Consider the following 23,469-nt stretch of genomic DNA (forward strand, 5'->3'; position numbering starts at 1 on the left):
AAAAAATAAAAAAAAAGTCCACAATTTCAGGATCGTATAATCTGCAGGTTTTGCGTCCTTGTAGACTCCTGGGCATTAAAATAGTGGGCATTTTGTTAGCTCTTGTAAATAGAAGTTAGTTTCAGGAGTTGACACGTGAGTTAGAATTTGCGATATAAAATAAATGTTGGAGCATTTTATCAGAGTAGTGAGTCCAGCGAGTTCATTTATCAAAATTATGTCTGGCCTGCGATAGTTGGCTATGCTGTCTGCATAGTAAACTGTTAAAATAAGTTTGTCTCAATATAAGATGTCTTTGTTTGTTTTCTTTGTTCTCATCTCAGAGCTGGGATGATCCTGGCCTTGAAGACTTGGCATTTTCCTGAGGTCTGGGCTAGGTGTTAATGGAGCATGGCAGGCACTGTGATACGAAGTGAGATGGTTTCTTAGATGATGATGATGATAATAATAATAATAATAATAATAATAATAATAATAATAATAATAATAATAATAATAAACTTGGAAGGGACCTTGGAGGTCATCTAGTCCAACCCCCTGCTCAGGCAGGAAACCCTATACCATTTCGGACAAATGGCCGTCCAGTTTCTTCTTAAAAACTTCCAGTGTTGGAGCATTCACCGCTTCTGGAGGCAGGTTGTTCCACTGGTTAATTGTTCTAACTGTCAGGAAGTTTCTCCTTAGTTCTAGGTTGCTTCTCTCCTTGATTGGTTTCCATCCATTGCTTCTTGTCCTGCCTTCAGGCACTTTGGAGAATAGCTTGACTCCCTCTTCTTTGTGGCAGCCCCTGAGATATTGGAAGACTGCTATCATGTCCCCCCTCGTCCTTCTCTTTGTTAAACTAGACATACCCAATTCCAGCAACCGTTCCTTATATGTTTTAGCCTCCAGTCCCCTGATCATCTTTGTTGCTCTTCTCTGTACTCTTTCTAAGGTTGTCTTCTATTTGTATGTATGTATGTATGTATGTATGTATGTATGTATGTATGTATGTATGTATTTATTTATTTATTTATATTATGCTATTTTGTTCTTCATGTTTTAGCTGCTCAGAATCACTAGGCTGAGATCGCAGGGGTATGCATTCTTTAAGTAAATCAATAAATATTTGTAGCCAGTTAGCAGTGTAAACACAGTGGAAAAGAAACACAATTCTAAAAATGGTCTACTCTCTGGCAATATCGTTCGGTTCAGATGACGCATGAGAGTTTGATATTCTACTTCTTTTACTTAACTTTGCATTTCCCACAACTGCCTAAAACCCCATGATCTCCATTTTTTGCATTTTTAAATGATTTCGCAATCTTGAATACCTTTTAAACTGCACAGGCTCTGCCCACTTTCTCTGCTAAAGGGGTTTCTAGGCATTTACCCTGCAGCCATGGGTGTTCAACTGCCTAAAACCCCATGATCTCCATTTTTTGCATTTTTAAATGATTTCGCAATCTTGAACACCTTTTAAACTGCACAGGCTCTGCCCACTTTCTCTGCTAAAGGGGTTTCTAGGCATTTACCCTGCAGCCATGGGTGTTCTCGTGTTTTCGTTCTTTTCTTCCTTCCGTGAATGAGGTTTAGGAGGGGATGCTTTCAACGGCCTTTCCACTGTTTCAGAATCCAAGAGTTCAGATGTATAATGGTTTTGATAAGTGGCTTTTTTGCTCCTTATGCACCAGTTTTTCTGTTCCTGATATTTAGGAAGAAGCAGCATTGGTTGAATAGCAAAGGGAGTAAAGAATTTGTCAGCATCCCCTATTTTCAAGTGGTTCAGAAAGTTATCTCCCTCGGTCCTGGATTCCATTTTTGTTAATTAACACCAGATTGCTAATTGAGTGTTAAAGAAGGCAGAGGAAGTGGGTGGGCCAAGGTTCATTCACTGGAAGAATCAGCAGAAGCTTTTCCATCAGATCATTCCGCTGATGCTCAGATAACACAATGGACTCCTCGCATCGGCAGTGCGTATTCCTGGGACAGTCAAGAAGGATACCTCTTCTGAATTGTCCTAGAGCAGTGGTTCTCAACCTGTGGGTCGGGACCCCATTTGGGGTCGAACGACCATTTCATGGGGGTCGCCAAACCATGCTGTCCACCATTTTGTTCCCTTTTCCCTAGCTGTCCTATTCCCTCTTATTGGTAGCCACACCCACTTGGGGGTCACCACAACAGGGGGAACTGTATTATGGGGTCACGGCATTAGAAAGGTTGAGAACCACTGTCCTAGAGGAAGATGGAAGTCATGACGTCCCATTTTTCCATTGCTGGAGAAGGATTCTTTTCTGGCTAGAGCAGGGGTAGGCCACCTTGGCTCTTTTGTGACCCGTGGACTTCAATTCCCAGAATTCCTGAGCCAGCCATGCTGAGGGGAAAGGGAGAGGTTTCCAAGCTGAGCCATGCTGGCTCAGGAATTCTGGGAGTTGAAGTCCACCAGTCATAAAAGAGCCAAGGTTGTCTACCCCTGCCCCAGATGGTGGGCAAGGAGTTGTGGTTGAAGATCAAGGATCTGTACAAACAAGCAGTCCAGGGACAGTGCACAGAGAGCTGAATTAGCTCAAGGACCTCACCAATGATGGGCCTACCACAGGGGTAGGCAACCTCGGCTCTTTTATGAGGCGTGGACTTCAAATCCCAGAATTCCTGAGCCAGCATGGCTCAGCTTGGAAACCTCTCCCTTTCCCCTCAGCATGGCTGGCTCAGTAATTCTGGGAGTTGAAGTCCACGCATCATAAAAGAGCCAAGGTTGCCTATCCCTGGTGTAGACCAATCCTCTCCAGGTAGGTCAGACTACAGTCCCCATCATCCCCCCACTGTCTGAATACAATGTGATCTCTACTCCTACCTATTGGGGTATTTCTACATAGCTGCTTCCAGGCAAGTCTACTGTAGCTACTTTCTCTTGCTTTCCTCAAAAAGTTTTCTCTCCCCCCCTCCAATATACACACCATCTACTCCACAGGCCTGGGATTTCCTAATAAGCAAGGTCTGGGGCGGAGTGAAAAGACACCCCCCACATTAGCCACAGAAGCACCTTAGGGATCTTGGACCTGTTGTTTCCACCTAATCCAAAGGTAGGCAACCTTAGCTCTTTTATGACTCGTGGACTTCAACTCCCAGGATTCCTGAGCCAGCATGGCTCAGCTTGGAAACCTCTCCCTTTCCCCTCAGCATGGCTGGCTCAGGAATTCTGGGAGTTGAAGTCCATGAGTCATAAAAGAGCCAAAGTTGCCTACACCTGGGCTAGACTGATGGATTTTATTTAGGTGGCTATGTAGCATGGACATTGCTCACCATTCTCAGCATTGAAGGTCACCCATCCAGGTTGGTTTAAGTGGCCCCATTCCTCCTCAATTCTTTCATCAAGTTCCCATTCATGAGCTGAAACCCCATCCCTTGTAACTCCAACTGACAAAAGTGTTGAAATAAGAGATACCTGAATGTTTCACGGTATGGACTCTGGGTGTGATGAACATGGGGCGCTTGGATGCATTTTGCTATGAGGGCTTTCCAAGTCCATGCAAATGGGCCAAGAAGAACAATGGAAAAAAGAAAATGAATGAAGCTGGTGTCTAATAAGCAGCTGAGAAGCTTGTCCCCCCTTCAAATCCTTCATTATCAAAAAGCCACAGCTGCACACAGCAAGAGCAGATGCAAGCCAACACCTGACTGACTGACTAGGTCCTCTTGGATAACATATCCTCCACCCCCAGGTAGTTGAGCACCTGCTCTTCATTTAGCCTCTTGTTACTAATGTTTTCACAGCTTTTGAAACAGGGGCACCAGAGTGCGGGCTGCCTTACTTCTTCCAGACCTGTCTTCCTTCCTTTGCAGACTCCTCACAAACATCCAAGAGTAATTCCCGCCTCAGCCAACATCCCTGGCCTTTTTTTTCGATATCTGTTTCCTAGACTGTGTTGAAGGAAAAGTCTTCGTCCTGGTTTATCCAAGCCAGGGATAAACAACATGGCGATTGCTTTAGAAAGAAGGCTGCAGTTTATTGAAGAACCAGATAGAAAGATGGTTCTGGCAGGAAAGAGGAGAGGAAAAAGGGCTGAGCACATGTGGGGAGTAGTTTTTATACCCTCTGAAGCCTTTTGTTTGAAGTTGCTTCCTGTTCCTGTGTTGAGGCTTTGTATTTCCTGTGTCACGTATTCTGACCTGAACCTGGATGTGCCTTTCTGATATTCTTGATGGTGGTGGGTTAATCCTATTATGTCCCAAGGGTTATATCCTGCTTCCCTGGTGTTGGGGCTAATGACTCCTAGAGTTTGGGTGGGGTATGCAGATTTTAGGTGGCGTTGTCTTCCTAAGCTTCTAGCTCCAACTTTCCTGATGGTTTGCATCTGCATTTGTACAGAGCTGGCTTCTGCTTGGGACAGAGAGACTTGGGGGCAGGGTCGCTTTCTGCTTTTAAAATCCTTTTGAGGAAATATATTTTTCTGCCCTTTTAATATTTCCTTCTCTGGGGAGCTGACTTCCCACATTCTAAGTGACCCCAATAGAAATCTGTTGAACAGGATGATCTGCACAACGTCAAAGTTGGGATAAAGCAAAATGCACAAAGATTTAATGAGTCATGTATTCCCTAATTTTCAAGGCTGACTGTAAATCCAGGATGTGGATCCCTACAAAAGCTGGACTTACACTGGTGGTGGGTTGCTTTAAACAGGCAGCAGCAAAGGGTGGCAGGCACAATGGTTGAAAAAGTCACTTTTGGGGATTACTGACCTGCTACAAAAAAATTAGGACACAACAAACCGCTCCAGTGAAGCTGTGGGAGCCACAGCTGAAAGTGTCAGGTTGCCTGACAACTGGGACAGGCACAATAAAGCTCTGTCCCTTGAACAGTTCAGACTCCAGCCTGGGTTTCTGGTCCTGCTTTTAGAAGTAAACGGTGTTTATGATTAAATTTTAAAGACATTATTTGGAAGAATGCAGTTTAAAATCCTGGGTGAAGAGCACGTGACGTGGCTTATGGAACAGCTTCTCCTTTCTTCTGTGGAGGGTATTCATAATCCTGCCATTTGGACTATCAGCGCACGGACAGACATGTGGACTTCTAAGTACAGTGTTTCTCAATCTTGGCAGGTTGAATATGGGTGGACTTCAGTTCATTCTCCACCCATTTTCAAGTTGCCAATTTGGGAAGTCACCCCCCCCGAGAAGGAAATATTAAAAGGGCAGAAAAATATATTTCCTCCAAGGATCTTAAAGAGGCAGAAAAGCATGCCCAGCTTTTCTTAATAACCCCAAGTCTGCCTCCCCAAGCAGAAACCAGCTCTGTAGAAATACCGATGTAAATAATCCATTCAGGAAAGTTGAAGCTAGAAGATTAAGAAGACAAAGACACCTAAAATCTACATACCCCACCCAAAGTCTAAGACAGGACATAATAGGATTAGCCCACAGATGTCAAAGGGCACACTCAGACTCAGGTCAAAGTTCATGCCACAGGAACAACTCCAAACAAAAGGCTCCAGAGGGTATAAAAACCCGCTCTCTACATGTGCTCTCTCTTTTCTTCCAGAGCCATCTTTCTGTCTGGCTCTCCTCTCCAATCAACTGCAACCTTCTTTCTAAAGCAGTCGCCATATTGTTTATTCCCGGCTTGGACTGAACCATGATGAAGATTCTTCCTTCACAGGACATAATAGGATTAACCCACAGATGCCAAAGGGGCACACTCAGATTCGGGTCATAGTACATGACACAGGAAATACAAAGCCTCAAACAAGAACAGGAAACAACTCCAAACAAAAGCCCAAGAGAGTATAAAACCCACTCCCTACTACATGTGGTCTCTCTTTTCTTCCAGAGCCATCTTCCTGTCTGGCTCTCCACTTCAATAAACTGCAACCTTCTCTCTAAAGCAGTCGCCATGTTGTTTATTCCCAGCTTGGACTGAACCATGTTGAAGACTTTTCCTTCAACACCAAGGTTGAGAAACACTGTCCTGATACAAAGACTGGATAGTCACAAGGAGTTGCATCCAGGGAAACTCCTTTAAAATTCTCCAAGGGAAGATAGTTTCATTCTGTGAGCATCCTCAATTGTTCTTCACCAACTTGGTGCCTTATACAGATACATGGGACTCCCCCATGCTTCTTTAGGATGATGGGAGTTGGAACTCAAAGGGAGTTCCTTGGGGAAGAAGAGGCAGCTATAAACCAAACAGTTTGGTGTTCAAGGGTTGATAGAGAAATGCAAAATGCACGTTCTTAGAATGCGGATTGACAGACTTTCCTTTATTCCTTGGATAGAATTCCATTTATTTGTTCTTTGTATGACTTCGTTCATGTTCTGACGCATCTGTGTTTTTTTCCCCCTTCCCCCAGTAATGAAATCTATGGCATGCTGTAACCCTGGCCTGACTGTCCAGGAAAGTCGCAAAAGTGTAAATGACGCACTGCAACACCTGCTGTTTCGTTTTCCTGATCCATTTGAAACCAAAGTGTCATTTCATTTTCTCGTGGCATTTGTCAGAATTTCCTGAGAAGCACTAAAGGTCAAAGCTGACAACCCAGATTTGATAAAGCCTGAATTTGAATGAGCTATGCCAGTGGTGGTGAACCTACAGCATGGGTGCCAGAGGCGGCACTCAGAGCCCTCTCTGTGGGCACACGCACCGTCGCCCCACTCCTAGGCCTTCAGCTGAGTTTTATAACACCTTTTCGGTTTAGGCCTTTGCCGCCGTGTGAAAAAAAAAAGGTTTAATCAGTCAATTTCAACTTCTCGCGGGGGGGGGGAAAAAGGTCTTGCAAAGTTGGAATTGATTGAACTTTTTAGTCCCACCCAGTCTGCCATTACCACTGCAGACCACACCCACCCAATGGGCCACACCCACCCAAAGGGCCACACCCACCCGGCACTCAACGATGCATAAATGGGTTTTGGGTTGCAGTTTGGGCACTCAGTCTCTAAAAGGTTCGCCATCACTGAGCTATGCTGTGTGTGTGTGTGTGTGTATGGGAGATTTGGAGAAAAGTAGGGGGGGCTTTAAATATGCAAATAGAAGGATCTGCCTTTAGGTGGATAACACCACATTCAACTGATATTGAACCTCACTGATCCATCATCCATCTCTGGAACCAGCAGGCTAGTCAGCACTTTGCAAAATTCCTTTCCCGTGAAAGGAGGGGGGGGGGCTCGCTTGCACCTCCTTCTGCCAGGACTGATGAGTCACCTTTCAGTGCTGGGGGAGGAGCCCAGAATGGTTTCTTGAGGACATGGACATCTTCCATGACAAGTGGTCGTAATTAATCTTAGTTTGGATGAATTCTACAGAAGCGTGCTTTGCTTCCGAAAGCTTTGCTTTTATTTTCTCAGGAGCTCAGAGTTTGATCATCATTTGTCCTAGCAGGAAGACGGGCAGAATTTCAGATCTTTCCATTTCCTCAGGCCATTATTCATGATCTCTCTTTCTCCCTCCCCCTCCCTCCCTTCCTGGATTCCACCATCTTCGGTGTACGGGGGGGGGGATTAGAAAGGATCCCTAAGCACCCTCCTTTTGCTCTGGATGGAACCGTCGGAAGAGATTCTCTTTCTCACATGTGTGGGTGATGCTGCTTTCCAGAATGAAGGCTGGAGCTAGTTTTTCTGCTGAGCTGTCAGCAGCTGCAGCAGAGGTGGGGGGAGGAGGAGGTGGTGGCAGAGGCCCTCCAGTTTTATGATCCTGCTGACAAATCTGGGCCTTGGCTAGAATGCAAGTCATTTGCTGCTTGGCAGCAGGTCAAAAATACCTCCAATCTGTAGAGAAGTCCCCCTTCGCTGGGCTGGTGCTGGACACCCCCACGTAGCCCTGGGGGGTGAAGCTCGTAGCCCCTTGCTTCCTTCACAGCCATGTTGCTCCATTTCTCTGGCTGGGTTTTTACGACAACCTGTGCTTTGCAACCTGTTGGGCAGATCTAGAGGGGGGTGGGGGGTGGGGCTCAGCACAGCACTCTTTGGAGACCGGTCTTCTGAATTCTTTGCTGGACCTCAGCTTTCTCAGAGTGAGGAAAGGGGTAAAAAATACCCTGTATGAGGGCCGGTCAGTTTGCAAGGAAGGAAGATTCTTCCATCAGAACATAGTTTAGGATCCAATAGTAGTAACTGTGAGAGGGATCTCAGAGTCCTAGTAGACAATCACTTAGATATGAGCCAGCCGTGTGCTGCAGTTGCCAAAAAAGCCAACACAGTGCTAGGCTGCATTAACGGAGGGATAGAATCAAGACCACGTGAAGTGTTGATACCATTTTACAAGGCCTTGGTAAGGCCACACTTGGAATCCTGCATCCAGTTTTGGTCACTGCGATTTAAAAAAGATGTTGAGACTCTAGAAAGAGTACAGAGAAGAGCAACAAAGATGATCAGGGGACTGGAGGCTAAAACATATGAGGAACTGTTGCTGGAATTGCGTATGTCTAGTTTAGTGAAGAGAAGAACGAGGGGAGACATAATAGCAGTCTTCCAATATCTCAGGGGCTGCCCCAAAGAAGAGGGAGTCAAGCTATTCTCCAAAGCACCTGAAGGCAGGACAAGAAGCAATGGATGGAAACTAATCAAGGAGAGAAGCAACCTAGAACTAAGGAGAAACTTCCTGACAGTTAGAACAATTAACCAGTGGAACAACCTGCCTCCAGAAGCGGTGAATGCTCCAGCACTGGAAGTTTTTAAGAAGAGACTGGATAGCCATTTGTCTGAAATGGTATAAGGTTTCCTGCCTGAGCAGGGGGTTGGACTAGATGACCTCTAAGGTCCCTTCCAACTTGATGATGATGATGATGATGATGATGACACTGATTATACCAAAGGGCATTGTTTGGAAATTGGAGGTGGGTGGAGAACTCACAGCGCTCCACATTCTGTTTTACAGATTCTAGAGCAGGGGTCCCCAACCTCCAGTCTGTGGACCGGCACCGGTCCACAGCATGCCAGCAAGCGGGCCGCACAAAGAAGCAAAGCTCCATCCTTGGGATGCAGGCAGTATTCAAAGCCACACCCCCTCTGGTCCGTGCAAAATCCTTTCTCCATGGCACCAGTCCCTGGTGCCCCAAAGGTTGGGGGACCTCTGTTCTAGAGGGTCAAAATTCACAATTTTATATTTTTCTTTTTTAAGAATTACTTGCCAAAATAGGAGGCAGCATCTGCAAAACGAAGATAAAAATGTAACCTCGTGCAGCCTGATAATGCTGCAACTCCCAGAGCCTGTAAGGGTGATTCCTGGTTGCAAGGGCTTCCTGCTCATAAGAAGAATCAACATTGATGTCCCACGGATGCACGTTTAAGTGGGGCATTGGATGATAGACCTTCCCCTATGAAGGACATTTCCTGCCTGACTGGGAACATGATGGGAATGAATTACCTGCTATAGGGACCCTTTGTTCTGATCCTACAGAAGTCGTCTGATATCCTCCTTTGTCTGATGGAATGAGAGACCTTTATTTGAGCCTTTAATCTGTTTAAATAACTTAAAGTAACATGAAATGACATAAAGTAAACACAGCCAGCTCAGGTGTTTTCTTTAGGAGAGCTACAGCAGTGACCCTGCAGAGCTCTGAAGCCATTCAGAAGTAGAACCTAGAGCAGGACTAGGCCACCTTGGCTCTTTTATGACTCGTGGACTTCAACTCCCAGAATTCCTGAGCCAGTCATGCTGAGGGGAAAGGGAGAGGTTTCCAAGCTGAGCCATGCTGGCTCAGGAATTCTGGGAGTTGAAGTCCACCAGTCATAAAAGAACCAAGGTGGCCTACCCCTGCCCTAGAGGCAAATCTGGGGAACCGAGTTGAACTTTGCACTCGGCTTCTTCAAACCTGGCAAAATGGGTGACAGTCCAAGGACCAGTGGCAGCCCCATCTTTGATAGTGCTTTTTGCTACTGTCTTCCCTATTGCCTTCTGCAGAAGCAAAAGGTGGGAAGATGTCAGATTTGTTTAGAGCATTTTGTGTACTACAGCCTCAGTAACCTTCAAGGAAGACAAACTAGATTTTCATTTATAACATCCACCAAGGGTTGTGAGGTTGCTTCTGCAAACTGACTACAGGCCTCACGTGCACAACACTTGAATCCTTGTGTTTCTCCTCTCTCTGGCTTTAACCCAGGGAAAAATGGGCTGCACTGCATGGTGTCTTGTAATGGCTCACCTTGCATGTTATTTAACTTTCTTTTCCTCCAGGAACATAATGGGATGACTTTTGTTTGTCCTCCTTCCTGAACGGCTTTGGGAAAAATGGTGGTGTTAGATCAGTACCCTAGGACCTGGTTGTGGGATTCTCAGCCAGCCTTCTGGTTCCATAAGAGCTTTTCTTTGCCTACAGCAACAGCTGCTGAAACGTTGGATCTTAAATAATTAGATCGTGGGCAATAGAAGAAGGAGACGACAGACGACAGAGAATGAGGTGGCTGGATGGATTCACTGAAGCAGTAGGCGTGAGCTTAAATGGACTTCAGAAGATGGTAGAGGACAAGAAGGCCTGGAGGAACGTTGTCCATGGGGTCACGATGGGTCAGACACGACTTCGCAACTAACAAACAAATAATTAGGGGAATCAGTTACAATGGAGGGCAGCTGCTCTGGAGCAAGTGGAGGCAAAGAGAAAGTCCAGCTTGATTCCTAGCAACTTCTTGGAACATCCACACTTTTGTCTTGGCAACCTTACAGGCATTTACTCCTTCTTCTTTCTGGGATTTCCCATTCAAACGCTGACCAGACCTGAACTTCCAAATCTGAAAATGCCAGCCAGCTGCTGTCTCCTGCAGAGACAAAACCCAAAGGTTTCCATTAAATTAATTCTTTCCTCTTATTTCGCCCAATACGTAGCATCCTCACTCCATCCTTGAGTGATTATTTGTCACCTTTATTTGCTTCCCATAAAATTGACTCATGACAGTTGTGACAAGTCCAAATATATATAAAAAAACCACCGTATACAATACAGTCAATGTCCGAGGAGGGCAATAGGGGCAGAATAATGAAAAATCACCGCAGTTGCGCAACACAACCTCCTCTTTTGTATGTGTGCCATGACATCACATACAAATACGAGAGGAAACATCCCTTTTGACTTTCTGACAAAAGCAGTAAGTTCCTGCAGATATCCCCGTAGTCAGCTGTCAAATATCACGAAGCACCAGCTTTTATTGCTGATAGAGTCCTGTTGTGAAGTAGGCACTCTTGATTCATGCATTGAATTAAATTATAACATTATTTGTTTGGTTTTCACTTGGTATCAGAGGTAATTTGTAAACCATGATACATGCATGAATGTGTTGTGTGAACCAAGCCGGATTTAATTTGTTCTGCAAACCACGTGCAAAGAAACTATGAGATCTCACAGTTTCAAATATCCTGAAAATGTCTACTAAATGTTTTGATCTCAGTATTTACAAAAAAATAATAACAACAACAACAGAATTTGAAGGACCCTGGGGGTCTTCTAATCCAACCTCCTGCTCAGGCAGGAAACCCTATTCATTTCAGACAAACGGTTGTCCAATCTCTTCTTTAAAACCTCCAGTGATGGAGCACCCACCACTTCTGAAGGCAGACTGTTCCACTGGTTCATTGTTCTCACTGTCAGGAAATTCCTCCTTAGTTCTAGGTTGCTTCTCTCCTTGATTAGTTTCCATCCATTGCTTTTTCTCTTGCCTTCTGGCGCTTTGGAAAATAGCTTGACCCTCTCTTCTCTGTGGCAGCCCCTTAAATATTGGAACATTGCTTTCATCTGTTATCAAAGCAGAGAAAAATGGTTCCAGTTACAGTTTATAGGAACAAAGAAGTGAAAGTAAAGAAAGAAGTAGAGTTGCTTGATCAGTGATTTTTCATACTAGGAATGAGAAATTGCTCTGGATGTGTGGCTTATATGTGCATGGAGATTCTGACATGTGTATAGTATATAGGCTAGTCCGAGGCACAAGACTTGCCAGTCTTGCTTGCTATCCAGGCTGGGGGATAATTTGCTTGGAAAATCCATCTTCTGTCTTAAATTTCAGCAGGGAAGGGAAGCACTATGTGGTGCCTTTCTGCCTTTCATATGGCGCAGGTGATTTCATTGGAAAAAAAATAAAATAACTGGGCACCAGTATTTGGCAACATATGGCAAATCTAGACAGCATACTAAAAGGCAGAGACATCACCCTGCCAACAAAAGTACGTATAGCCAAGGTCATGGTTTTCCCAGTTGCAATGTATGGCTGTGAAAGTGGGACCATAAGAAAGGCTGAGCGCCAAAGAATTGAGGCCTTTGAACTATGGTGCTGGAGAAGATTCCTACGAGTCCCCTGGACTGCAAGGCGATCAAACCGGTCAGTCCTAGAGGAGATCAACCCTGACTGCTCTTTAGAAGGCCAGATCCTGAAGTGGAAACTCAAGTACTTTGGCCACCTAATGAGAAGGAAGGACTCATTGGAGAAGAGTCTGATGCTGAGAAAGATGGAGGGCAATAGAAGAATGGGACGACAGACAATGAGATGGCTGGATGGAGTCACTGAAGCAGTAGGTGTGAGCTTCAATGGACTCCAGAAGATGGTAGAGGACAGGAAGGCCTGGAGGAACGTTATCCATGGGGTCGCGATGGGTCGGACACGACTTCGCAACTAACAACAACAGCAGCAAAAATATTTCCACTTCCAAGATATGTTCTTACTAGCCCCCAAAGACAAAAGAACATGTTAGTACTGTATGAAGAATTACTTCTAAATTAGCAAATTCATCTGATATTCTGACACAAGTTGGATAATGCATTTATTTGATTTTAGAAGGATGATTGAACCATGATATTATGCTTTATAAATTTTGGTTTATATTACTAAGCATTGCCATGGTCCCACAAACTATGGTTTTATCGTGAAAAGTTGAGTCTTGTTGGTTTATACTCTTCCACCTCCTTCCTTTTACTTCTGCTTCTGTTTGAATAAGCATAGTTTGCTGTTTTAGATGCAATCAACAAACTGTCAGCTACACTGGTTGCCCATGTGCTTCCATGTTGAATTTAACGTCCTGGTGGTCTCACCCCTTCATGGCATGGAGCCAGATCATTTGCCTTTCTCTGAGTGCGCCTTCCCATCCCATCAGATTGGGCAGGAGAGGCATGTTCTGGGTTCCATCCATTGCAGAGATGAAATTGGCCCTGTCTCGGTTGGGCCTTCTCAAGGCCCTAAGATGTGGCTGTTTCCCCCCTGGGGGAATTGGACTGCCTGTGAAGTGGTTGTATTGTTTTTATTGTTTTTATCTTGGTGGCCGATTGTGTGTTCAGTTTGTATTTTTTGCTTCTTAGTTGTTGAGACACTAAATAAAACAATCTTAGCATGTTTTGAAACCGTTCAGCTTCCAACTTTAGGAAAAAAAGTTCCGCATCACAATTTAGGATTGAGTGGTCACTGTGGGAGCAAAAAAAAAAAAAATTAAACTCTCTTGGTCTTTATTGTATCTGCAGAAACCTGGGGTTTTCCTTGTCTTCTGTCAGCCTCAGTCATAGCTTTCTCTGTCACAAATGGTTTTGACAAATCAGAGGTAGAATTAATGTTTGAAGTAATAAATACCTTCAAGTTTATTTCCCATTCTTGAATGAAATAGTCTCAGGCTACCATTTTTTATAATTCTGCTGCAGTTGGATACCCCAAAGGCCAATGTGTTCTATTCTATTCTATTCTATTCTCTCTCTCTCTCTCTCTCTCTCTCTCTCTCTCTCTCTCTCTCTCTCTCTCTCTCTCTCTCTCTCTCTCTCACACACACACACACACACACACACACACACACACACCTGCCAATGCCACTAATTCTTCAGGCAACTGAGAAGACAGACTCCAGTCCATCCAATTCATCCATAATGTTGTTTCTCCAGGTTTAAAATGTTCCTGCTCCCCCCCCCACCTCTTTTTGACAGCACGCAGGCTGAGTAAATGTCAGTCCTTGGTTGTGTTGCTTCTGGAAAAGTAGCACATTCTGCATCCTTTCCTGGAGATCAGCTGGTCAACAGCATCCCGGAAGCTCATTTCAGGAGTGACCCCTGCCCGCTGGACCTTGTTACCCGCTGATTTGGAGGCTATTTTTGGTCCTCCACATTCCAGGCTTACACAGCCCGGAAAGGGCTCAACATTACAATGCAGGGAGGCATCTCCAGGATGCCTCTTGGTGCTCCTAGCCAGACCCCCTGACTTGCCTTCCCATTCTTTAGAAATAGTTGGAGAAGTAGCCTATGAGGCCACGCTGGCTGGCTTTGTTGCTTTCTGTTTGGCAGCTATTTTTGGCTGATAAGCCGCCCGTGTGCAAAGTGTTAACTAATGGGATCATCATGTTTCACATTTTGACCACAGAAAATGGCAGTGGAAGAGGGAGAGGGCTTCGTGGACCAAGTAAGCGTGTGCAGATGCTGTCATAACCTTGGTTTTTAAGGTTTATTTCTCTGTACTTGTGTGGCGGTAACGAGTTATTGCTATTATTGTTGTGGTGGTTCTCATTCTGGTTTGCAGGTAAATGTGGGCGTAGGTCTGTTTGCTTCATTTTTTTGAGTGTTTTTCCCCCCAAGGTTTACCTCTAAAGCAAGTCAGTCAAGGTTTAGTTCTCTTTCCTCTGTTTCCCCACCCATCGAAACGTTGCAATGGGGGGCAGTCTGTTTACTGCATAGAAGATGCTTGGAAGAAATGTAAAAGGATATGTTTGTGTCAAAGAGAAGGCTGAAAATACCTCTGATGCACATCCTATTTTTCTTGTGTGGCCTTTCTTGAGAGAGCTCGGAAGAACTTAATCTATAAAACAATTGTGCCCGATTTAACTGGGAATGCACATTGTTATTAATAAGACGCCAGAACTGCTGAAGTTAAAGTTATAGAATCTGCCAAATGTGAGAGTCCTGGATGACCTTCTAGGATTCAACTTGGGTGAAAGTGGGATTCTTGGTCCAATTCTTCAAACGATCCTTAGAGCGTGAATCTCTCTAAACTGTATAATAACCTACTTTGGCAATGAGTGAGAAGGTTGGGATTTCAGGGGAACATTAAGTATTATCCCTTTGCAGCAGCTTGACTGTCAAGGCTCAATCACCCTGAGTGAAGTTTGTGTCCACTGGTACTACTGATATGAGGATAAGGACTTTTCAAAGTGCTTATAGAAGAAATGATGATTTCTTTGGGTAATAAAAATATTTCAGAATGAATGCAACTGTATTTTCTTATGCAACTTCATGGCAATTGCAGCAAAACATCCAGTATTAATAACCGGGTAGAATAAATGCCGATTTTACGACTAGTGTTATGATATTCATGCATCTTAACATACATGTGTACTTGCATGTGCCCGGTGGATCTGTTCTAAGGATGGCAGGTGGTGATGGCTCTACAGCTCTTTCCCAGATGTTCCATGCAGATGTGTTATTGTTGGTAGGGGGTTCCCCTGATGAAATGGTGGGGGTTGCTCTGCAGGAACAGTGTTGGTATATCCAAAAAAAGAAAAGAAATGCTTAAGGAACTGGTTTAAAAAAGAGGTCATGGCAATGTTAAGTTAAGCTTGACTCCCAGGGATTGTGTGAACCCAGACATTTTAAAGATAAAAGAGTATCTTACAATGCGTTTCTAATCTTTTCTTGCAAGCTAAAGGAGAGACCACTAGGGGCAGCCTGTTAGTCATTTATGGCAGGGGTCCCCAACAACCCCCGGTCCGTGGACCAGTACTGGGCCGTGGCATGCCAGCAATCAGTCCGCACAAACAAGGAAAGCCCCATCCGTGGGATGCAGGCAGCGCACAAAACCACACCCCCTCCAGTCCGCGGAAAAACGTCTCTCCGTGTAATTGATCCCTGGTGCCCCAAAAGTTGGGGACCTCGGATTAATGGCTTTTAGAGCAGTGGTTCTCAACCTATGGGTCGGGACCCCATTTGGAGCCGAATGACCATTTCATGGGGGTCGCCAAACAAGGCTGTCCACCATTTTTTCCCCTTTTTCTTTGGCCACGCCCCTGGCACCTGGTGATGTATAAGTGGTTGGGGGTCACCACAACATGAGGAACTGTATTATGGGGTCGCGGCATTAGAAAGGTTGAGAATCACTGTTTTAGAGTATTTCTCTGCAGAGCTGTTTATGCCACCTACTGGTGGGACTCCAAAGTTTTTGTGTCTCTTTGTTGCCACCTAGTGGTCACCTTGCTAAGACCCCTAACCCAGAAGCTATGGGCCAGGAGAGGTCTTGGAGGCACGTCCATGAGTAGAAGGAGTGGACTTTGACAAGAAGAAAAGGCTTGGACTTTTGCTGATAAGCAGACTGAAGCATCTTGCTATTTTTTTTTTCTTTCTGCCTAAAAACAGAATACTGATGAAATGGAAGGAGGGTATTGTCTTTAAGGTGAAATACTACCAGAATTCCTCCCTCCCTCCCTCCCTCCCTCCCTCCCTCCCTCCCTTCTTTCTTTCTTTCTTTCTTTCTTTCTTTCTCCTAGCTAGCACTGCTTGTATTGGCTCTTAACGTACTGGCTTAAGAGTCTGTTTCTTATTTATCAGCGTTTGCTGAGTCCTTAGCTGTATAGAAATGCCGAGCATGCGGAGGAAAAGTGAAGGCCTTCTACTGCCTTTCCACCCAAAAACATCCCGATTTGAGGCCAGCTTGCTTGGGAAAGATTTCCTGGTGGATCGGATTTCTGGCCTTCCGCATGCTGAAGCTGGGGTATCAGGCTGCCCGGCCTGTCTGCCTGCCCCCAGTGGAATGTGTACAGAAGGGCTGGGTTGAGGCTGACATGGTCCTGCCCTAGATGCTGAGAGTGCAATGACCTGCTCCCTCTTCATGAGCAATACTGCTGCTCTGGCATTTTACTAGCGACTCAGCAAACGTTGCGTTTTCTCTACCCCAGTGCACGGAGACATGGCGTGCACAGAGGACACCACGGACAACATAAACTGAACTATGGCGAGGAGTGAATCGACCGGGGTACGGTACTTCTTTGCTTCTAGCAGTGAGTTGTGGCGAATAAGCATTGTAGATTTACGTTATGTAAGCTTCAAGACCGCTAAAAGGTGCCGAAGGGACGCCGTACCTAATCCATAGATTAAGGAGTTCCGTTTGGTAGCCCTTCGGAAGGATGTTCTGGAGAAAATCCTTAATAGGGTGCGCAGCACACATTGTTGTAGATGTACCAGAGATTTATGATGAGCAGGATACTCTGTGGATTGGGGTAGTTGTCAGATCAATTATAGACTACAATCAATAATTATATTGCTGGGAGATTCACGGAGATTAATAATTGAGATCAGAAGTGTTTGGGAAGGAGTGTTTTAAAAGATAAAGAACGTTGTGTGATGATTCACCCAAACCCAAAATTTATCTGTCTATCGGATTTTTTTTCCCACCATCTAAAAAAATGACAAAGCATTTAGCAGTGAAAGAAAGAGAAGGTATTTCCAGAGCTTGCTGTTACAAATACATCTTTTCCTGTAAATCCGAATCATATTCCTATGCTCATTAACTCTGCTTTTTCCTCCTGTGTGCCAAGTGGAACGCAGTTGGTCCTCTTCTTTAAAATACCAAGAAATCACACTGTTAGCTTACAGTGTACCATTCTGGAATGCTAAAATTAAGCTACTGTGATGACAGACATAAAGCATTGCTAAGTATCCCAAATCATTATTTTACTCTGCGTGAATAAAGAGGTTGCCTATTTAAAGTTGAAAATTCAGAAGGAATCTTGTGTAACATCCGTACCACTCATCCCTTGCATACTATTGAAACTCCTTCTTAGCCTGTAAAAAAAAAAAAAATGGAGTGCATGACCATTGACTATATTAAAGCCACAAACACACACATACACACACCCCACACACTTTTTGTGGCCCTGGGAGCCCTTCAGCCGCCCTCCCCCAGTTAAGCAAAATACAAAATAACTGTGATTTGAGTTTTCTGGCATTATAAGGGTTCTTTTATTGGTTTTAAGTATTTGTTGTTGTTGTTGTTGTTGTGTGTGTGTGTGTGAGGGTGTGCCTTCGAATCAGTTTAGAATCTTGGCAATTGCCTGGCAAGTCTCTGAAAGTTTCTTGGTAGCATTTTTGGAAGGGTTTTGTTCTGGCCTTCTTTGAACTCTCAAGATTCCTCCTTCCATTATATAGTCAAGATGGACAGTATTTAATATTTATTTGCTATACATATGTAGGGGTGTGGGTCCATACGTATGTTGTATATAGTATGTTTAGGTGTGTGTCATGTATGTGTTTCACTTTGAGAGTAAGCAATTCAGTTTCATTTTTGATGTGTGCCGTTGTGCCCGCAATAAAAAAAAATGACAATAATGGTTCTCTTCTCTTCTCTTCTCTTCTCTTCTCTTCTCTTCTCCTCTCCTCTCCTCTCCTCTCCTCTCCTCTCCTCTCCTCTCCTCTCCTCTCCTCTCCTCTCCTCTTATCTTTGTGAAACGAAGAGACAGGGATTGACCCAAAGTCGACCAGCTATCCCTAGAATTCACAGTCTCCCAGTTTGGTGCCTTTATCACCACTCTTTCAAGCCTTAGATGAGGCTTAATCCATTCAAATAACTCTATAACTCACCTTCAAGAACTCTGCTTCTTGAAGGTGGAACAGATTCAGACAATACAGCCTTATGTGGCATGGAAAAGCACAGAACCCGGTATAATATGGAAAACTTGCCCATAGGATGACCGCTTGGCACTATTACATCCATGTAACTGCTTGATAAATGAGTTGTTTGTATTGACTTAATGTCCTACCTAAGTCTGCATTGACATACTTAAAAAGCTTACAACTTGCCCCCAAACTAGCAGAGTCAATGTTTGGTTGAGGAAACTTTGTCCCTAAGATGCACATTGTGAAGTTGTGTTACCAACCCTACCACTTATTAGTCTGTGGATGTTGAGGCTGAGATGTCGTGACACAAGCACAGTGGGGTAGCGCTTCCATCACAACAATAGGTTTTGTTATTTCAACGTCACTGTGGCTAGAAACAGCTTTGTTGAGTCCACTTACAGTTGGACTGCTGTGATGCACTTTAAACTGTCCTTGAAGACCCCTTGGTCCAGAATGAGGTGGTATGCCTTGTTACCCCCAAGTGGCCCCACTGCATTGCTTCCAATCTGTCTGGCAAGATTGTGTGCTCTGGATTGTTCGATCAAACAATATCATTGTTTTAGACTCTGGACATCTCTGTCACAGCCCTTACCTCGTGAACAAGATTCCCCCAGAGATCTGTGCCATTCCATCTGGATGACATTCCAGATGTCTCTAGAAACCTGGATATTGTTGGCTCTGTTTTCGGTTCAAGGGGCTGGGCTAAGATGCAAAGGATTTTCTTTCAGTTGGTCCCTCTTGTTTCTTATTTTTAATGTAAATCACTCAGAGTCACGTTGGAATCAGATGTTCTAAATCAGACATGTCAAACCCAAGGCCCGGGGGCCGGATGCGGCCCACAAAGTGGTTTCATGCGGCCCATGAAGCGATCCTGGAAACAGTGAGAGAACGGCCCCCGCTACCTTGGCCCTGGCCCAGGCTGGCCGGGAGCCAATGTACAATTTTGTGGTGGCCATCTATGCTGAAATGCATTCAGTCTTAGTTCCACAAGGCCGTCTGGAAACAGCGAGGAATCAGCCCCTGCTGCGTCGGTCCCGCCCCCTGGGTGCATGCTGGGGAGGTGTCACCCTTCGTGAGGAATGAAGAAATGCATCATCACCTGGAAGTGGTCCTGGTCTCACTCCCTTCTGCCAGAGACCCTCAGATCTGTCCCACTCCTGCCCAGCCCCCCACAGACACCATTGATGCGAACGATGTAGAGCCGGCCACGCTCACCCAGTAGGCCACACCCACTCCATGCACACCCACTCAGTAGGCCACACCCACCCTGGCCACACCCACCCAGCCCCCCTGAGGGCAACCGCAATGCTGATGCGGCCCTCAATGAAATTGAGTTTGACACCCATTGTCTAGGAGCAAGTTCATTCCTCCAAAATAAAGTTACTGCTCCTGTTCCACGAGGAAATCAAAATTAGCTCCATGCTAGGACCAGAGCCAGAATGTGTCCTCATTGAGAACAATGAGATTGTGCTAGAGATTTCCCTGCACAACAGTGTTAAAAATGGACCAGAGAGCTAAACAATAACCAAGCACTCTTTTGTAAATCCAGGACAATGGAAGAGATATTGAACGTTGAAATCAACACACAAAAAAAATACTGCTATCGTACACTGATTTGTTTCATTAATTATAAGAAAAACGTAAGATTTTTATGTTTTATGGGGAGAGTCAAAAATATTCCTTTGGGATCCAGAGATTCTTGGGTGGCTGATCATGAGATCCTCAACAGCAACAGTCCTTTGGTTTGGATAGGTTCCATAAATCATGGTTTTCAAACATTTCTTTTCTGATGTACTTAGCTTGCTGTGGTCAAAATTGTTTATAAATAAACTTACCACACTTCGTTTAGTGGTGGTTCCAAGTTACAACATCACTGAAAAAAGTGACTTACAACAACAACAAAAAAGTCACACGTATAACCATTACAGCCTCCTCGAGGTCAACATTCAGATGGTTGGCAATATTTACGATGGTAGCAGTGTCCTGGGGTTGTGTGATCACGTTTTGCAACTTTCTGACAAGTAAAGTCAACGGGGAGTTCAGATTAACAATTTAACAACCATGTTACTAATTTAACAACTGCAGTATTTCACTTAACAACTGTGGCAAGAAAGGACATAAACTGGGGCAACACTCACTTAACTAACGTCTCACTTAGCAACAGAAATTTTGAGGTCAATTGTGGTCGTAAACCGAGGACTATCTATATTTGCCTAAAAATGAATGAACCAAGCCAACAAACCACTATCTACAATATTTAAAAAACCCTTAGCAGAGGTTAGTTTCCTTGAGACATGGAAGCCTTAAAACGAATGGTGAAGTTTAGGAGAAAGACTGGGAGTTTGGTTGAGAGAATTCAGTTTCCGGACTTGCCAAACTATAATTGTTGTGTGACCAGGAACTGCCCTCTTATTTTCTTCTGTCAGAGAATAATGACTACCATCATACCTGTTCAGCCTCCAGTGCCAGGCAAGGTGCTACCTAAACTCTTTTTTCAGACAAGCTACAGAATTCCTTTCCTATTTCGCTGAAGGGGTATCTAGCTGAGATCTACATGGATGTTAATATTTTGTATTGCGAGTATCATAAAGCAGGTTATACACAATGGGTGTCACGGTTCCTACAGATGAAACTCTTCAAAGAACTTTGAGGCATTGTTTACCTTAAAGAATCTTTATTCAAGTTGCATGGCATCGGCACGTACATAGTTGAAGCCAAAATCTGTATTCCCCTCCCCTGAGCACATAGTATCAAAGCACAATTCCCTCCTCTAATTAACAGTCATAAATCACATTCTCCAATTAGTTTGAAACACAGGCTTTCCCTCCTGTTCTCCAACCCGCCATTTCTTATCATCTCTTATTTCAAAAGTCCTGAATTCACACACTATTACAATATTGTTATGTCTAACTAACTCCCATCACATTCCTCCTCCCCCCCCCAGTATCACCTAATTCCAACTTTAATTCTAAGAGTAAAACATAAGAAGGAAAATGGCTGCTTCTTCATATGTTGTCAAAGCAAGAACATCCGATGTTAGCAGCGTTGACATTAGCATTATGCTAATGCTCAACTTTGATTCCAAATGCAGATGTAGGATCTGGGTGTGATGGCCGGTTATATAAATCACAAAATTCAGATTTCAGCTCGTGTTTGCTTCTCAAACTCTTTATTTTCTCTTCTTTTTCTTTCTCTTACAGTCTGACACCAACGCAAGCTACTTACGAGCAGCCCGAGCAGGCAACTTAGAAAAAGCTCTTGATTACTTAAAGAATGGAGTGGACATCAACATTTGTAATCAGGTTGTAGAAATATTTCATCAACACATGTTTTGTTTTACTAGCCTATATTTGTGTCTATGTCTTGAGAGCGCCTGTCCAAGAGTTCAGAACAACCTCCTCCAGGATAAGCTAGATGTTCTTCTTCCAAGGCTGGCTGGGGATTATGGGAATTGAAATCCAGCTCATTTACAGGGCTTGGGGTTTGTTTAAGCAGTCAAAACAGCATATTTCATGGGCACGGGGCATTATTATTAGTGTTGTTACTACTACTACTACTGCTAATATGAATAATTCTGTGGTTACTGAACAAAAACTAAAATAGGTTTCTCCTCAAACAGTTGGGGAAAATATGTGGTAAGAAAGAAGAGTGATATTCAGATATATTAAGGCTACAGTCACCTGCATCTAAACTAAGCCCCATCTAAACTAAAGAAAAGAAGAAATAGGAAGGACATGATAGCGGTGTTCCAGTATTTCAAGGGCTGCCACAAGGCAGAGAGGGCCAGATTGCTTATCAAAGCACCAGAGGGAAGGACGAGAAACAATGGTTGGAAACTGATCAAAGAGAGAAGCAACCTGGAATTAAGGAGAAACTTCCTGACAGTGAGGACAATCAACCAGTGGAACAGCTTTGTCTCCAGAAACCATAGGAGATTTTCAAGAGGAGATTGGACATTCATCTGACTGAAACGGTATGGGTTCTCCGGTTTGAGCAGGAGGCTGGACTAGAAGACCTCCAAGGTCCCTTCCAGATTCTCTTCTCTTCTCTTCTCTTCTCTTCTCTTCTCTTCTCTTCTCTTCTCTTCTCTTCTCTTCTCTTCTCTTCCCCACTGAATCTCAATCTATCAGCTGGAAGAGACCTTGGAGTTCTTCTAGTCCAAATCTCTGCTCAAGCAGGACACCCTATACCAGTGGTTCTCAACCTTTTTAATGTCGCGACCCCCAACCGGTCGTAAGTCGAGGACTACTCAACCGGTTGTAAGTCGAGAACTACTCAACTGGTGCAGCACCATTTGCAGAATGGGACTTTTGGCGAGCTCAGCAGGGCAGAGACAGCCTGGACAATTCCTATTGGCTTTGGAAAGCCAATAGAATTAAACTCTATTCAAGAGAGTCTATTCTATTGGCTTTCCAAAGCCAATAGAATAAAAGGGAGTAGCACAGCTAAGGAAAAGGGGGGAAAAAATGGCGGACTGCGTTGTTTGGCGACCCCCGTGAAATGGTCGTTCGACCCCAAATGGGGTCCCGACCCACAGGTTGAGAACCACTGCCCTATACCACTTCAGACAGGTCTCTTCTTAAAAACCTCCAGTGATGGAGCGCCCACGATTTCTGAAGGCAAGCTGTTCTAGTGGTTAGTTGTCTTCACTGTTAGGAAGTTTCTCTTGAATTCCAGGTTGCTTCTCCCTTTGGTTAGTTTCCAATCATTGTTTCGTATCCTGCCCTCTGATACTTTGGAAAATAAGTTGTCCCACTCTTCTTCTTTGTGGCAGCCCCTCAAATATTGGAATACTGCTATCATGTCTCCCCTATTTCTTCTTTTCTTTAGACTAGCCAAACCCAAGTCCTGCAACCGTTCTTCATTTGCTTTTGTCTCCAGGCTTTTAATCATCTTAGTTGCTCTTCTTAACACTTTTTCCAAAGTCTCAACATCTTTTTTGTAATGT

General features: G+C 44.3%; 1 protein-coding gene across 38 annotated transcripts in view; it reads left to right on the forward strand.

Annotated features, from left to right (window-relative positions):
* The window catches only part of ANK3 (ankyrin 3), a 338,705-nt gene that overhangs the window by 164,109 nt on the left and 151,127 nt on the right, over positions 1-23,469 (forward strand). For 36 of the 38 annotated variants that reach the window (XM_039366374.1, XM_039366365.1, XM_039366433.1 and 33 more), the window contains one exon: positions 21,722-21,823. In XM_039366374.1, coding sequence (XP_039222308.1) covers positions 21,722-21,823 — 102 coding nt within the window. Of the gene's footprint in view, positions 1-14,161; positions 14,323-16,829; positions 16,882-21,721; positions 21,824-23,469 lie in introns of those variants that run through there. The other 2 variants (XM_039366412.1, XM_039366425.1) reach the window with 2 other exon arrangements.

The sequence above is a fragment of the Crotalus tigris genome, unplaced genomic scaffold, assembly GCF_016545835.1.
Source record: "Crotalus tigris isolate CLP2741 ecotype Arizona unplaced genomic scaffold, ASM1654583v1 scf7180000017598.18339901613:2243638, whole genome shotgun sequence".
NCBI lineage: Eukaryota > Metazoa > Chordata > Lepidosauria > Squamata > Viperidae > Crotalus > Crotalus tigris.